General features: G+C 41.0%; 1 protein-coding gene across 1 annotated transcript; it reads right to left on the bottom strand.

Moving 5' to 3' along the window:
• Positions 1 to 13,008: 13,008 nt before the first annotated feature.
• On the bottom strand, positions 13,009 to 16,044 carry CBLL2 (Cbl proto-oncogene like 2). Its single transcript, XM_070289667.1, is given in 8 exon segments — positions 13,009 to 13,204; positions 13,471 to 13,654; positions 13,657 to 13,786; positions 13,788 to 13,833; positions 13,835 to 13,878; positions 14,825 to 14,842; positions 15,768 to 15,904; positions 16,014 to 16,044. Coding segments are annotated over 8 exon segments (786 nt in total).
• Positions 16,045 to 17,977: the final 1,933 nt, after the last annotated feature.

The following is a 17,977-nucleotide window of genomic DNA, read 5'->3' as shown; positions in this document are numbered from 1 at the left end:
ACAGGATCACACTTTGAGACCCACTAGTCTAGTGGACTAGAAAAGCATGTAAACAAACAATTAAAATACAGTGTGATAAGATGATGTAATCGTACAAAAGGTACAGTAATCAACAGCGTAGAAACATCAAAATCATGCACTTGGTTGGAGAAAGGTTTTAGAAAGAAGTGATGTTTCTGTTGAAGCTTGAACAATGTAATTTAAAACAGAGAAGACAAGGAAAAGTGGATGGGGAGAAAACAAGTAAAATATCTGGCAGAGACAAATGTGTATGAAAAGACTTGCAGGAGGGAACTTTTTTTTTTTTACAACTGGACAAAGGGATAACCATGGGTAAGTGGTGGGAAATGAGGCCAGAGAGGGAGACAAGTCAGATACAAAGGCCTTTCTGTGCTAAGCAAAGGAATTTGACTTTATCCCAAATTTTAGAGCTGTATGTTAGTGTCCATAAACAGACTTACATGTTAAAGGGCTTCCTTGGCAGCTGTTCTGGATGAGTGAGGCTGATGGTGAGACCAGAAGCAGGGGAAGCGTTAAGAAGGTACGTCCAGCAGTCCTCAGAGAAGTGGCGAATGTGTGCACTGTGGCACAGGCAATGGATTTGATGGCATAGCTGCAAGAGAAGCATAAAAGTAGCATCTACAGACCATGGTTACCAATGGAATACGAGCAAGTGAGAGAGGAGCCGTGGAGGACTAGAGGATGATCATTAGCGTTCCAGGCTATATGCTGAGTTGGCTAAGGGAACCATTCATCCAGAGATGAAACACTCCACAAGGAGTCTGCTGGGTGGAGGTAACCATGCAGGGATGGATGCCTGGGGGGCTGAGGTGCCTGGATTATACCCAAGGGAAGTAAGCCAGATAACAGGTGTGAACAGCTATGAGTTGCTAATATTTCAAAGCACAAAGTAAAATTTAATGGGCAAAGTAAATCAAAATGCTTACTTATATGAAATTATAGACTTACAGACTTTTTAAAAGAAGCAAAAGTAGCTTTATTTTCATAGAACAGCGTATGGCACCCTCTCTCTCCTCCTTGGCCTAGAGCATGGTCAGCCCCTCTCAGAGTCAACAGCGCTGGGAAAGAAAAAAAGAGAATAGGAATGGACACCAAGTTAAAATCATTTACTTGTGATAAAATACACCTAATGATGATTATATTGACTGAAGTAGGTGCTCTTACTCAAAGCACCTGTTCTGGAGTACACTGCTCCTCTGCTCTGTCCCCTCTACAGATACATATGGACTGATGTATACATTCTGTCTTTACCCTCAAGAGAGAACCAGATTTGGTGACGTCAATAAAACACAGGCAAAGTGTGGAGTAAACAAGAGTTAATGTTTTCAGTTTTAAGCAACCATACATATATATTACATTAAGAACCAGAACCTAAGTAATGTATGTATATTAAGCACTAACTAAAATATATCAAATTATGATATGTTAAAATGCAAATAACTCATGTGGTTTTAAAAGATAAAACAAAGTTGATGCTAACAAATTTAATGTGAATGATTTATAGAAGAGAGAAAAAGTGGAAACTTAAAACATTTTTAACAAAATACCATCTAAATACATATAGAATGCATACAAAAAAATCACCTATAGAACTACAGATAATTCTTATTTTTATTTATCCTTTCCTATGTTGTATAACTATTAAATAATGAGCATGTATCACTTTTTAAATTCAGTTCAGTTCAGTTCAGTCGCTCAGTCGTGTCCGACTCTTTGCGACCCCATGAATTGCAGCACGCCAGGCCTCCCTGTCCATCACCAACTCCCGGAGTTCACCCAGACTCACGTCCATCGAGTCCGTGATGCCATCCAGCCATCTCGTCCTTGGTCGTCCCCTTCTCCTCCTGCCCTCAATCCCTCCCAGCATCAGAGTCTGTTCCAATGAGTCAACTCTTCTCATGAGGTGGCCAAAGTACTGGAGTTTCAGCTTTAGCATCATTCCTTCCAAAGAACACCCAGGGCTGATCTCCTTCAGAATGGACTGGTTCGATCTCCTTGCAGTCCAAGGGACTCTCAAGAGTCTTCTACAACACCACAGTTCAAAAGCATCAATTCTTCGGCGCTCAGCTTTCTTCACAGTCCAACTCTCACATCCATACATGACCACAGGAAAAACCATAGCCTTGACTAGACAAACCTTAGTCAGCAAAGTAATGTCTCTACTTTTGAATATGCTATCTAGGTTGGTCATAACTTTTCTTCCAAGGAGTAAGTGTCTTTTACTTTCATGGCTGCAATCACCATCTGCAGTGATTTTGAAGCCCCCAAAAATAAAGTCTGACACTGTTTCCACTGTTTCCCCATCTATTTCCTATGAAGTGATGGGGCTGGATGGCCATGATCCTCGTTTTCTGAATGTTGAGCTTTAAGCCAACTTTTTCGCTTTCCTCTTTCACTTTCATCAAGAGGCTTTTTAGTTCCTCTTCACTTTCTGCCATAAGGGTGGTATCATCTGCATATTTGAGGTTATTGATATTTCTCCTGGCAATCTTGATTCCAGCTTGTGTTTCTTCCAGTCCAGCGTTTCTCATGATGTACTCTGCATATAAGTTAAATAAGCAGGGTGACAATATACAGCCTTGAAGTACTCCTTTTCCTATTTGGAACCAGTCTGTTGTTCCATGTCCAGTTCTAACTGTTGCTTCCTGACCTGCATACAGATTTCTCAAGAGGCAGGTTAAGTGGTCTGGTATTCCAATCTCTTTCAGAATTTTGCAGAGTTTCTTGTGATCCACACAGTCAAAGGCTTTGGCATAGTCAATAAAGCAGAAATAGATGTTTTTCTGGAACTCTCTTGCTTTTTCCATGATCCAGCAGATGTTGGCAATTTGATCTCTGGTTCCTCTGCCTTTTCTAAAACCAGCTTGAACATCAGGGAGTTCACGGTTCACGTATTGCTGAAGCCTGGCTTGGAGAATTTTGAGCATTATTTTACTAGCATGTGAGATGAGTGCAATTGTGTGGTAGTTTGAACATTCTTTGGCATTGCCTTTCTTTGGAATTGGAATGAAAACTGACCTTTTCCAGTCCTGTGGCCACTGCTGAGTTTTCCAAATTTGCTGGCATATTGAGTGCAGCACTTTCACAGCATCATCTTTCAGGATTTGAAACAGCTCAACTGGAATTCCATCACCTCCACTAGCTTTGTTCGTAGTGATGCTTTCTAAGGCCCACTTGACTTCACATTCCAAGATGTCTGGCTCTAGATTAGTGATCACATCATCATGATTATCTGGCTTGTAAAGATCTTTTTTGTACAGTTCTTCCATGTATTCTTGCCACCTCTTCTTAATATCTTCTGCTTCTGTTAGGTCCATACCATTTCTGTCCTTTATTGAGCCTATCTTTGCATGAAATGTTCCCCTGGTATCTCTAATTTTCTTGAAGAGATCTCTAGTCTTTCCCATTCTGTTCTTTTCCTCTATTTCTTTGCATTGATCTCTGAGGAAGGCTTTCTTATCTCTTCTTGCTATTCTTTGGAACTGTGCATTCAGATGCTTATATCTTTCCTTTTCTCCTTTGCTTTTTGCCTCTCTTCTTTTCATAGCTATTTGTAAGGCCTCCCCAGACAGCCATTTTGCTTTTTTGCATTTCTTTTCCATGGGGATGATCTTGATCCCTGTCTCCTGTACAATGTCATGAACCTCATTCCATAGTTCATCAGGCACTCTATCTATCTGATCTAGGCCCTTAAATCTATTTCTCACTTCCACTGTAGATTAATAAGGGATTTGATTTAGGTCATACCTGAATGGCCTAGTGGTTTTCCCCTACTTTCTTCAATTTGAGTCTGTAGTAAGGAGTCTGTGATCTGAGCCACAGTCAGCTCCTGGTCTTGTTTTTGTTGACTGTATAGAGCTTCTCCATCTTTGGCTGCAAAGAATATAATCAATCTGATTTTGGTGTTAACCATCTGGTGATGTCCATGTGTAGAGTCTTCTCTTGTGTTGTTGGAAGAGGGTGTTTGCTATGACCAGTGCATTTTCTTAGCAAAACTCTATTAGTCTTTGCCCTGCTTCATTCTGCATTCCAAGGCCAAATTTGCCTGTTACTCCAGGTGTTTCTTGACTTCCTACTTTTGCATTCCAGTCCCCTATCATGAAAAAGACATCTTTTTTGGGTGTTAGTTCTAAGAGGTCTTGTAGGTCTTCATAAAACTGTTCAACTTCAGCTTCTTCAGCATTACTGGTTGGGGCATAGACTTGGATAACTGTGATATTGAATGGTTTGCCTTGGAGATGAACAGACAACATTCTGTCATTTTTGAAATTGCATACAAGTACTGCATTTTGGACTCTTTTGTTGACCATGATGGCTACTCCATTTCTTCTGAGGGATTCCTGCCCACAGTAGTAGATATAATGGTCATCTGAGTTAAATTCACCCATTCCAGTTCATTTTAGTTCACTGATTCCTAGAATGTCGACGTTCACTCTTGCCATCTCTTGTTTGACCACTTCAAATTTTCCTTGATTCATGGACCTGACATTCCAGGTTCCTATGCAATATTGCTCTTTATAGCATCAGATCTTGCTTCTATCACCAGTCACATCCACAACTGGGTATTGTTTTTGCTTTGGCTCCATCCCTTCATTCTTTCTGGAGTTATTTCTCCACTGATCTCCAGTAGCATATTGGGCACCTACTGACCTGGGGAGTTCCTCTTTTGGTATCCTATCATTTTGCCTTTTCATACTGTTCATGGGGTTCTCAAGGCAAGAATACTGAAGTGGCTTGCCATTCCCTTCTCCAGTGGACCACATTCTGTCAGACCTCTCCACCATGACCCGCCCGTCTTGGGTTGCCCCACAGGCATAGCTTGGTTTCACTGAGTTAGACAAGGCTGTGGTCCTAGTGTGATTTCTTTTTTATTAAAACATTTTTAAAAATAAGGCTAGTTTCCCTAATAAACTATCCTTCTCTTGTGGCTCAGATGGTAAAGAATCTGCCTGCAATGTGGGGGACTGGGTTTGATCCCTGGGTTGGGAAGATCCCCTGGAGAAGGAAGTGGCAACCCACTCCAGTACTCTTGCCTGGAGAATCCCATGGACAGAGGATCCTGATGGGCTACAGTCCATAGGGTTGCAAAGACGCAGACACAACTGAGTGACTATTGCTTTATTTTCCCCTAATAAAAAAATAAATGTATTTTTAAAATACATTTTTAAGTATATTAGAAACTGAAAACCCAAGATTATGCAGACATCTGTCCCTAAAACAGATGATTGTTCAAGAGCCTCTCATTGTCTAAAATGCAGCCAAGTGGTATCCAAAGTAATGTCAGTCTTGGTGACAGACATCTGGGCTTATGCAGAGCTGAGGGCTAATAGCTTGCTCTCATGTGACTGCAACTTATGGCAGTGGTGGAGGGGTAGTCTGGACTAAACAGGGAAAAGAAAGTTTTAGGACATCAATTTTAAAAGCCACTTCAGAGACTTCCCTGGAGGTTCAGTGGTAAAGACTTCACCTTCCAGTGCAGGAGTTGTGGGTTCGATCCCTGATTGGGGAACTAAGATTCCACATGCCTCATGGCCAAAACACCAAAAGAAAAAACAGTAGCAATATTGCAATAAAATTTGATAAAGACTACAAAAACAAATGGTCCACATGAAAATAAAAATCTAAAAACATAATATAGTAAAACTTAAAAACAGAAATAAAAAGCCAGGCTTCCCTGGTGGCTCTATGGTCAAGAATCCATCTGTCAATGCAGGAGACACGAGTTTGATCCCTGATCCAAGAGGATCCCACATGCTGCAGGGCAACTAACCCTGGGAGCCACAAATATTAAGCTCACATTCTAGAGCCCATACTCAGTAACAAGAGAAGCTACCACAATGACAAGTCTGAGCATCGCAGCTGGAGAGCAGCTCCTGCTTGTTGCAACTAAAGAAAAGCCCTCACGTACCAACAAAGACCCAGAACAGCCAAAAAAACACTTTTTTAAACAGTAAAATTATAGAAATAAATAAAAAGCCACTTCAGATTGTTGAGAACCATGAAAGGATGGGGTTAAAAGGAGGAGATTTCTCCAAGGAAGCCCATGCTAACTTGAGCCTCCTGAGATGCAAAGATAAAGGATATGGACCCTGGTGACTAGGACTTTCTATATTCCCTGAATACAGAGCTGTTGGCCATAAAGCAGAGCAAAATCATCAAGGTAAGAGTAGCCACCATGGCTCAGCTGTTGCACACATAGCTCCGACGACAGAAGATCCCAAGACACCAATTCAGGAGAGAAAATCTGGAGTCAAGATTCATGCTGACAAGCACAAGACTTGGCATACAGTCCTTAGTCACACCAGCAGTATATGTAATATCTGCTTAAGCTAAATCCTCCACAATTTGTTCAATGTTACCACACAGCTTATTGAAGGTTAATCATCCTTATAACTTGGATATTAATGAGAAAACTAGGAAATGAATTGTGAAGATGACAAAACCTGAAGAATTTAGCATATTAAACCCTTCCAAAAGTGAACTCTCCCTATGTCTCAACATCAGATATTTGTAATTCATGTCTTTAAAAATACCTCTGCTGTTGTTTAGTCACTAAGTCATGTCTGAGTCTTTTGTGACCCCATGGAATGTAGCCACCAGGCTCCTCTGTCCATGGGATTTCCCAGGCAAGAATACTGGAGTGGGTTGCCATTTCCTCCTCCAGGGGATCTTCCTGACCCAGGGATCGAACCCACATCTCCTGTGTCTCCTGCATTGGCAGGCAGACTCTACCACTGAGACACAGGGGAAGCAAAAATACCTTACATGAGAGCAAATCTTACTTGTAAAACTGGATGGTAATTCTCTGACCACAGTGGGAAAGAGAGGGCAAAAATGGCCAGTTAGCTATCACTGTGCAACAAAGCATCCCAAAACCCCGAGACTTAAAACAATAGCCATTTAAATTATTGCTCGCAAAACTGCAGGTAATCTGGGTGGTTCCTCTGCTCTTAGATGAGTTCCTGAATGGGTCTGCAGTCAAATGTGGGCTGGGTTGGTAGCTCTGCTAATCTGGGTGACTCACCCACGTGTTTTGAGTCTGGCTGACTTTAGGGCGGTCTACCATGGCTTTGAATGGGAAAAACCAGCTCTCCTTAACATGTTCTCTTCTCTTCCGGCAGTAAGCCAAGTTTGTTCTCATGATGACAGAGCTCTGAGAGACAGTAGAAGGATACAAGGTCTCTAGACTCAGAACTGCCACTTCTACCATATTCTGCTGGCCACAGTAAACACAAGGCCATCCCATAATCAAGGAGACGAGAAAACTGACTCAATCTCTTGATGAGATGAACTGTGAGGAAACGTGGAAAGGATGTATGTATAGAAAGCAGTGTAGAAGTGAAGCCAGTTTTGCAATCAATCTATGGCATGCATAAACCAAACATAAAATCCAAGTCGAATATTAGGGGAAAAAGTTAAAACACAGCAAGTGATGGTCAATGAAGTAAGCAATCCATCTCTTTCCATGATGACATGCTAAAGAAAAAAATAAGTCTCACTCATCAGAGTTTGAAAAAGGGTTCTTTATCTCCACTTTTCCTAGCCAAATAGGAAGTCCATTTATATCACATTTTTCCTGAGTCTGACCTTGAATGATGCTTAAAACATAATTGAGTTCTTCCTCTTGGAAATGAAATATATCCATTGACTATGTTTTAAAGAAAAAATGTATTATTTTATTCAACATAATGCTGTTGGAATTATGAGATGTGCCAAAACCTGGCACTTTTCAGAATGACTCAGAAAAAAACTATGCCAGGAAAATTCCAATTCCTGAGGCATTTTTTCCTAAATTGTCCAATTAATTACCTACTTCTTCACCTTCCTTAGTTTTGTAGACACAATACAACATGCTGCCTTTTCCAAACTGTGATTCCTGAGCCATTTGAAAATCAAGAATATCTGGATCTGGAGTAATAATAATAATGATAAAATATTTAACAAACACTATGGCCTGGGCACTGACCAACCAGAACATAGTTTGGCACAGGCTTTTGCTCTGCTGTTAAGTGCCACCCCCTCCTCTCCGCTTGCAAGGAGGGATGAAAGATGCCTCCTACATCACCTCCCAGGAGAGAGACACTTTAATGACACCCTTGGGATAGCAACATGTGTGTTCTCTGAAGCATTAAGGACACTCTAGACTGTTGTCTGGAAAATCTAAGCTGCAGGAGACAGGCTGACTAACTTCTCTGACAGCTGAGGAAGAGGGAGCTGGCAAGACTGGGACTGGCCAGCACTGTCCAAGTTTCCTAGGAAAGAGAAAGTACCTCTCATGGGTCAGACATTGCCCCTGCCTAGCTAGTGCTGAGGTGCACTTCTGTCCTGTCCTGAGGGACTAGCTGGAGGGATGAACACAGGAGAGAAGCTGTAGGAATTCTCAGGGGCTGAAGAAATAAGAATTAACTGGAAAAGAGGTGCACTCATCTTAATCAAGGGAACTACAGGGAGAGATCCGGAGCAACGTGAGCCATTCTTATCAGCTACGAAAGTGCCTGTGAAAGAACGAATCAATTCTTAAAACCTGTAGTCACGCCCATAAAGCACTAACTCAGGTTCATCTAGTACCAATCAAGTAAGAGTTTTTTCTACTTCCCTCACCTCTCCTTTGCCAATCCCTTTGCACTTCAACAGGGGAGGACCAAGACCTCTACTTAGTGAAATAGGGGAGAAGAAGTGAAAGCAAATGTGGATAAGGCAAGAAGTTGACCACAACTTCCTCCCCCAGCTGTTAGCTCTTCCACCAGCCACAGTGGGGAAAGGCCTGGCTCTTAAATCAGTTCCAAAGTCTGATCATCACATTAGACTGGACATTTTAATTATTGACCATAGGGCTTTCTATCATCTAAGAGTACAGAGAAAAGTCATGAGATGGCCCCAATTTTCACCTGGGACAAAATAAAATGTAAAAAAAAAGGAAACAAAAATTAAATTGTTTTACAATTATATATCACTCTTTGTCTTTCTCTGATGGACCAGGACAAAGACCCACCTCTCTGGAAGATGATATTCTCATGGATAAAACAAAAATAAGAAAACAGTTAATTAGATAATAATTAGTGATAGTGCCATGAAGAAAAACAAAGTGGGGTGAGGAGGTATGGAGAGACAGCGGGGGGAGGAGGGGTGCTGTTTCCCGTGGAGTAGCAATGAAGGAGGAGAAGGCAATGGCAACCCACTCCAGTGTTCTTGCCTGGAGAATCCCAGGGATGGGGGAGCCTGGTGGGCTGCCATCTATGGGGTCGCACAGAGTCGGACACGACTGAAGCAACTTAGCAGCAGCAGCAGCAGCAGCAGCAATGAAGGAATTTCAACAGGAACATGAGTGAGAAAGTCAGCCACCTGAAGATGGTCTTGGCAGAAAAAAACCGTGAGTGCAAACTGCAGAGGCAGGAATCAGCTTGGGGGTCTGAGGATCAACGAAAAGCCTGTGTGGCTACAATAGAGGGAATGAAGCAAGAAGGGTAGGCCATGAGTTTCGGGGATCCACTAGGAGTCCAGTCGTATGCTGTCATGAAAAAGGAATTGGCCCTGAAGTGCAGTGCGAAAGCCTCTGAGGGCTGAGCTCGTCCTCCAGTGGTTGCCCTGGCGGCCGAGAGAACAGACTAGTGACCAGTGATTACATCTGCCAGGCAGCAGCTTCCAAATGACCTGGGATACTTACTGAAAGAACACAGTACTAAGCCCCATCCATGCCCTGAACGTACTGAACCAGAATCCCATGGGAGTAAGGTAAAGGCCACTATTTTTAGCTGATCCTCCAGGAGATTCTCTCCAGATGTCAGAATCAGGAATCACTACCCTACATTAGGGGGTGGCCATCTTATGAGAGCTCACAGAATTTTTGCTCGGCATTCAACTTAGGCTCTCTGAAATGTCCATGTTTTTATCTTGACTCTTTGCTTTAAACACGTTTCATCCATCATTAATCATTGTGCAGGATTTTCCTGTTCAGTTTTGGAGGGGTCCAACTTTAACTAGGGCTTTATTTTACTATTTATTCGACCTTCATTTTCCCTTTTACTAATATTTATTTTTATTTTTTATAGATATGATTTTTTAGTATTTATGCATCCATTTTATTGTTTTTAAGAATTAAACTGCCATTTCAGCATCTTCAGAGTAATAGAATGCATTGTACATACATATAATTTAGACATATGCCTATTCCAGCTTCAAAGTCTTCTCTGATATAAAGTGGGATTCACATTATTTTTTTCCGTAGAGAAAGACACATTAATTTTATCTTTCTACCCACTTCAAACAACTGGATGAGTTCACACCTGATGCCATTTGAAATTTTTGTCTCCTACAACACATTCACCTGATCTGCTTTGCTGCATAACATATACTTCTAACCCTAACAAAAAATAATTTTTAAGTCTACCTCTTTTAACATGTGGGCATTTTATCATGAAACTGATTTTTTCTTCTTTTGTCCAATACATTAAGTGGTTTCAAACAATGTTCAACCATTGTGAATTTCAATAAAGGCAGGAGACCTCCTCATAGATAGTTGAGAAGACTTTAGTGAATTTGACTGTTTTCTTATTACAGGAAACAAAGAATGGTATTGTATCTTAAGAGAAATATTTTGACACTTTCTAAACTTGGGCAAAAAAAGGGATCAAGTTTGTACCAGTCCAAGTACCTACAATACTATGACAGAAGCATTTACCATCACTATTTCACACTACCTCAGTCTCCTAATAGCAAAGCTTTCTCACTAGAAGTATTGTATTAACACTGGACTCTCAAATTGCCAGGTGTGAAAAATCACTTACTTTAAAAAGAAAGTGTTAGTTATTTCAGGCTAGTCAAGGTTAAAATGGCCATTTATATTATTTCTAATTTCAGCTTTAAGCTCAGAGATGTGCTGGCATCTGATCAGCCAAAATGAGAATTTGTTTTGCCTATATCCAACAGAATAAAATGATAAATTAGCAATAAGTCCATCCTTTGCCAAAAAGAAATATATTTCAAATTTATATAAACTATATAATAAATCTGGAGAAGGAAATGGCTACCCACTGCAGTATTCTTGCCTGGGAAATCCCATGGACAGAGGAGTCTGGCAGGCTACAGTCCACAGGATCACAGTCGGACAAGACTGAGCAACTAACACACACCATTAATGGGGGAAAAACTTCATGAGAGTTCATTCAAATGACACATAATAATACCCCAAGAACACCAATCTATATATATGAACTCTGTACAAAGTGTAAGTGGTCACCTTAACAGAAATATAACAAGTCCTTATAATGCAAAAATTAATTCTAAAGGCACCTTATGAGGTGATGAAATTCATATAACTTAGTCATATTCATTCATATAATTTACCTTTCTCCTCTCTAATACAAACTCATCTGGCAGTTTTCATTTAACTTCATGCTAAAATGTTCCAAATTTAGAATCCTTACTAATGAAAGAAACAAACAAGAAATAAGTTTTCGTTTTTTTTTTTTTTAATTTCAGGTTAGAGGGAAAGCACATAAGAACAGGAGCAAACTACCATGAAACAAGGAATTATAACAAAGTCTCTTCAACCCTAAATATTTAGTTTAAGACAATGAGCAGAGTACCACACACTTCATCAAAATGACACTATTTAAACTGTGTTATAATATAATATTACTTTAGACAAACCAGTGTGGAGCATTAGGACTCCAACCATTCTCAAAAACAGGATTAACAAGTAACAGCATCCCCACCAGCTTAGGGCCTACAGAATCCATTACTTCAGTCATATTTTTGCAAGTGATTCAGTAATGCCTTTCGACATCACAAACAGAAATCTATCATAGTACTAGAATTTTGAAGTATTTTGGTGCTTCTGAGGCTGCCTAAAAATAAGAAGGCATCCAAGCAAAATTCATTATATACTTATTATTCCACAACATTTTAGTACCTAAAATGTGAAATCACTCTCTACCATTTACCTGTCTGCCTTACACTATATTCTAGGTTTTTCCTTCCGAGATTTTTATTGCACTTTGGGAAATTAGAGGTAAAACATAGTTTTAAAAAACAGGATGTCAAATCATTACACTGTACACCTTAAATGTATACAGTGCTGTACATCAATTACATCTCAATAAAACTAGAAGGAAAAAAAACTGTGATTGTGCTTAAATTCACAGAAAAATAGCATGTTTACAACCATACTGAACTTTAATCCTTTTACACAGGTTAACAAAATATGTTACAGAAAAAATCTAAACAAACACAAAACTTTTGAAAGCAGAACAATGCAAGTTTATTTGGGGAACTCAAATGATAGAAGATCACCTCCAGGTCAATTCACCATGCTAAAGGAAAAGAGTTGTAAAAATACAGCTATGCTACACTGAGCCATTTATCCACACTATAGTATAAAACTGGAAATAAATCCTAAAGCCAAGGTTTCAAATCACTTTAAGAGACAAGATCCTAAGTGTTTTCTTGCCATCTCTGTAAGAGGTGCTTTTCCTTCCCCGAACAAAGGTTAATTGAAAAGTTGATTCAATTTAAGGTTGTTTTTTTTTTTTTTTTCCTCATTAGCTCTTCAGTTCAAAACACTATGATCAATGCCAACATGTTGTCTAATCTGAGTGTTGTGATCCAGAAAGTGGGATTGGGGAAGCTGGACCTTGTGTTGGTGGAGGAGGTGAAAGTCCTTTTGATAGAGGGCACATACCAGGATTTGTTCCATTCTGTTGTGCAAATGGGAGGGTCAGCGTTTCTTGCTCTTCGGTGAATTGGGGTAAGAGTTAAGACTGTGATGGTTAGGAGGAGATTCATTTACAGGTGGACCACCATTTTAAGATAGAGGAGATCCTGGAGGAGGAGGAGAAGGATACAAAGAAGGTGGCACCAGGGCAGAAGTATATCCAGGGGAAGAAGTTACTGGTGATGGATGAGAAGTCATGGGTGGAGGTAACACTTGAATATAAACCAACTGAGGAGGATCTGAATCCTGGTGAGAAAGTGACACTGGATGGCTTACTAGTGGTAGAGGAGATGTGGGTAGCGCATGTTGCTCTGGATGCACCATAGAAGGGGGCAATACCTCTGGTTGGCTTTGACAGTCAGGATGCTGGTGAGCAGGTGCTGGGCAGGAGGTGAGAGTTCTTCGGCACCAGAATTTGAGTCACCCTGAATATGGGCGATTTGCAAATTGCTGTGTTCCCTTGCTGAAATACTAACGATTTCCGGATGGACCAAAGGAGGTGGAAATTGAAAGTGAAGTCGCTCAGCCGTGTCCGACTCTTTGCGAGCCCGTGGACTGTAGCCCACCAGGCTCCTCCATCCATGGGATTCTCCAGGCAAGAATACTGGAGTGGGGTGCCATTTCCATCTCCAGGGGATCTTCCTGACCCAGGGATTGAACCCAGGTCTCCCACATTGCAGGCAGAGGGCTTTAACCTCTGAGCTACCAGGGAAGCCCAAAGGAGGTGGAGGTGGCACCAATTCTGGGGAGGAGCATGAAGATCCTCGTGTGGCTGGTTTCTGAGCTTGTGTGATACACATTATACAGGAGGTGGTGACATATTGGTGCACAACTCTGGTGGAATATGGCTCCTATGGTCCTTGTCTAGCAGCATTTCAGGGATTTCAGTTGTTGGTGAAGCAACACAAGGGTGAACTTTTTTAGTGGAGCACAGGTAACAAATTTTTTAGCTCTTTAATTGTGGTATTTGATATGAGCTTCTAACTCTCTTTGAAACAAATAAGTTTTCCTGCACTGTTACCCAATGCTACATAGGAAGATAGAACCTTGTTGTATGCTCCTCAATTTGCAGCATAGGAATACTACAGCCCAGACATATCTCCGACTTTTTCATATAAATTAGCACAGTAATAGCAAAAAGCATGCTTGCACAAATGTAAAAAGGCAAAACAGCTGTCTCAAGAGGTCTTACAAATAGCTGAGAAAAGAAGAGAAGTGAAAGGCAAAGGAGAAAAGGGAAGATATACCCATCTGAATGCAGAGTTCCAAAAAAATAGCAAGGAGAGATAAGAAAGCCTTCCTCAGTGAAAGAAATAGAGAAAAACAATAGAATGGGAAAGACTAGAAATCTCTTCAAGAAAATTAGATACCAAAGGAACATTTCATGCAAAGACAGCACAATAAAGGACAGAAATGGTATGGACCTAACAGAAGCAGAAGATATTAAGAAGAGGTGGCAAGAATACACAGAAGAACTGTACAAAAAAGATCTTAATGACCCAGATAACCATGATGCTGTGATCACTCACCTAGAGCCAGACATCCTGGAATGTGAAGTCAAGTGGATCTTAAGAAGCATCACTATGAACAAAGCTAGTGGAGGTAATGAAATTCCAACTGAGCTGTTTCAAATCCTAAACGATGATGATGCGAAAGTGCTACACCCAATATGACAGCAAATTTGGAAAACTCCGCAGTGGCCACAGGACTGGAAAAGGTCAGTTTTCATGCCAATCCCAAAGAAAGGCACTGCCAAAGAATGTTAAAATTACTGCACAATCGTACTCATTTCACATGACAGCAAAGTAATGGTCAAAATTCTCCAAGCTAGGCTTCAACAGTACGTAACCAAGAACTTCCAGCTAGATTTAGAAAAGGCAGAGGAGCCAGAGACCAAATTGCCAACATCTGTTGGTTCATGGAAAAAGCAAGAGAATTGCAGAAAAACATCTGCTTCATTGACTACAACAAAGCTTTTGACTGTGTGGATTGCAACAAACTGTGGAAAATTCTTAAAGAGATGGGAATACCAGACCACCTGACCTGCCTCCTGAGAAATCTATATGCAGGTCAAGAAGCAACAGTTAGAACCCGACATGGAACAACAGACTGGCTCAAAATTGGGAAACGAGTACGTCAAGTCTGTATATTGTCACTTTGCATATTTAACTTATATGCAGAGTCCATCATGTGAAATGCCAGGCTGGATAAAGCACAAGCTGGAATCAAGATTGCCAGAAGAAATATCAATAACCTCAGATATGCAGATGACACCACCCTTATGGCAGAAAGCAAAGAGGAACTAAAGAGCCTTTTGATGAAAGTGAATGAGGAGAGTGAAAAAGCTGGCTTAAAACTCAACATTCAAAAAACTAACATCATAGCATCTGGTCCTATCACTTTATGGCAAATAGACGGGGAAACAATGGAAACAGTGACATTCTTTATTTTCTTGGGCTCCAAAATCACTGCAGATAGTGACTGCAGCCAAGAAATTAAAAGATGTTTGCTCTTTGGAAGAAAAACTATTACCAATCTAGACAGCATATTAAAAAGCAGAGATATCACTTTGCCAACAAAAGTTCATCTAGTCAAAGCTATAGTTTTACCACTAGTGATGTATGGATGTGAGGGTTGGACTATAAAGAAGGCTGAGTGTCAAAGAACTGATGTTTTTTAATTGTGGTGTTGGAGAAAACTCTTGAGAGTGCCTTGGACTGCAAGGAGATCAAACCAGTCAATCCTAAAGGAAATCAACCCTGCATATTCACTGGAAGGACTGATGCTGAAGCTGAAGTTCCAATACTTTGGCTACCTGATATGAAGCGCTGACTTCTTAGAAAAGACCCTGATGCAAGGAAAGATTGGAGGCAGGAGGAAAAGGGGACAATAGGCTGAGATGGTTGGATGGCATCACTGACTCGATGGACATGAATTTGAACAAGCTCCGGGAGATGGTGATGAACAGGGAAGCCTGGTGTGCTGCAATCCATGGGGTTGCAAAGAGTCTGAGATGACTGAGTAACTGAACAACCACAAAGATTTTAATAGGCAAATAACATTTGTCACATAAATGAACTGGTAAATCATCCTTTTCCCCTATCATGTTTATCTTAATGTCCTCCTGAATGCATTCAGGAAATGTTTTCTTTCTTCCCAACAGTTCATCCCCTTTACCATCATACCACCCTCTATCGTTACATTCAAATTCTTTCTCAGCAGCAGGTGACCAACAAATTCATAGTCCTTGAGGTTTGAGACACAGATTGCTATTGCTCACCTGCTTGGAAATGAGCTTTGAAGGAATTCATCTTGGAACCTCAAGGCCACCAGACAATCCAGAACTCTGAGTACATGGCAGACCATTGTCAGCATCAGTGTGATCCACGTTTGGCATTCGGCTAAGTAGGCACCTGGGAGTGGAAGTCAGACCCTGAAAGGGCAGCAAGAGCTTCCCCTGGAGCCCGGGAGGCAGGAGTTAGACAAGATTAGATCAGGTCCTGCCCCCGGCTCTGTAGCTTTGACTTCCTTCCGAAGGGTTTCCTCTCCTTTCCCCTGCCCCATCTCACTACTCTGGGAAGGAGTCAGACAATAGTTTGGACAAGCAGGGAAAGAGCTTCACTGTTGGGTTTGCTAAGACTGCTCTTCATGTGCCAGGAAAGTGGCCTTTAACTGGAAAAAGAATGATGGAGATGGGGGAGAGGAGTACAGAAGCTGCCAAAAGAATAAGTTCTCACTTATGAGAGCACTGCCTTCTGAGGCTGCTTGGCTTATTACTGTCCTGTTGCATTCCTGTAACTGCCTTATATCCCTCATGGTATGTGTCAGGGTGTGTGTCTGTCTCTACATGTGTATGCATTCTGGCATACACACACCTCTAAGATTTTGTAATAATGTAATGAATATAAGATGACCTTTGGAGGTAGGGAGCACTGTATTTACCTTATCAAGGAAGAATCATATAAAAAGTAGTGAACATGGTAATTTGACATTGCTAGACATTTGCTGTTCAGGCTTAAAGAATGAATATGGATATTTAAGTCAAATTTCCCCAGATCTCACCTTCTGGCAAGTAGAAACTGTACCACAAAAACAGCAACAAACTGTATTCAGCTCCACCCCAGCCATAATTTTGGCTCCTCTATACCTTAGGGGGTGGTCTTTCTTTTTGGCTAACTGTCAAGTCTCCCCAAAAAACACTGATCAATCAAAGTTATTTAGACTCACTGCAACATAGAAGACCACTACCTTAAAGTCTAAATAGTGTCTCAGAAGAGGGATGGCAGGATAGGGTATTAAGGGCTGGGCTGGGTGATTTTAGGGCAGGTCTTGCAAGGAGAATTGGGAAGATTTTATAACATGACAGCTAAAGATAGGCAGGCACAGGGAACTGAGGATATTGACCTGAGTATTAATGGGCAATATGTTATTCTTGTTAAGTAAATTCTTTTGCTTGACTCACAATTTTATCTTTCAGGAAAATGTGCTTCCTGGAACAAGTAGCTAAGTTTGCTTCTTCTCAGAAGTTTTTTGGATTTTTTTTTTTTTCTTTTTAGCCACAGCCTGACATGCAGGATCTTGGTTTCCCCAACCAGGGATTGAACCCAGCCCCCTGCAGTGGAAGTGTGGAGTCTTAGCCACTGGACTATCAGGGAAGTCCTCTCAGAAGTTTTTAACATAAGAACAGAAAACTATGCCCAGGTCAATTGTTGTTTTACAGGGTGACAAGGAATTATGCTGGTTTCCTTTTCTCTGGCTTGTTAGGGTGTTGTTACATCAATGGTGAAAACACAACAATGCCCAGATACCCACCAAAGGTACCAGTGCTCACTAATGCCCAAAGGAAACAATACTTACTAAAGGTGCTGGGACATCCAAGAACAAACATGGACTTCCTTGCCTCTTTTCTTTCACTCTATTACATGGGCTACAAAGCACTTCAGATTAACGCTTGCCAATGTGTTAAAAAGATTTTTCTGAAATTGCTCCTTTAGTTTTTTGCTTGCTCTTAATTATTGTTTCCCTGGCAAACACTGAGGCAGTGCAAGATCACGGTGGCTGGTTTAAATTTGAATAGACAACGCCACACGCCTCTGACATTCTCTCCCAGTTCTGAAAACTTTTCAGTATTCCAGCAATGCTGTCTTCTCTTAGGATTCATTCACTCCCAGGAGGCAACTTCATTCCTCATGCAAATAAATTTATGGGCTCATCTCCTAGAGTCTCCCAACACATCTAACCTGC

This window comes from Ovis canadensis, chromosome X (genome assembly GCF_042477335.2).
Source record: "Ovis canadensis isolate MfBH-ARS-UI-01 breed Bighorn chromosome X, ARS-UI_OviCan_v2, whole genome shotgun sequence".
Lineage (NCBI taxonomy): Eukaryota > Metazoa > Chordata > Mammalia > Artiodactyla > Bovidae > Ovis > Ovis canadensis.
This window is presented reverse-complemented; position numbering and strand designations above follow the sequence as displayed.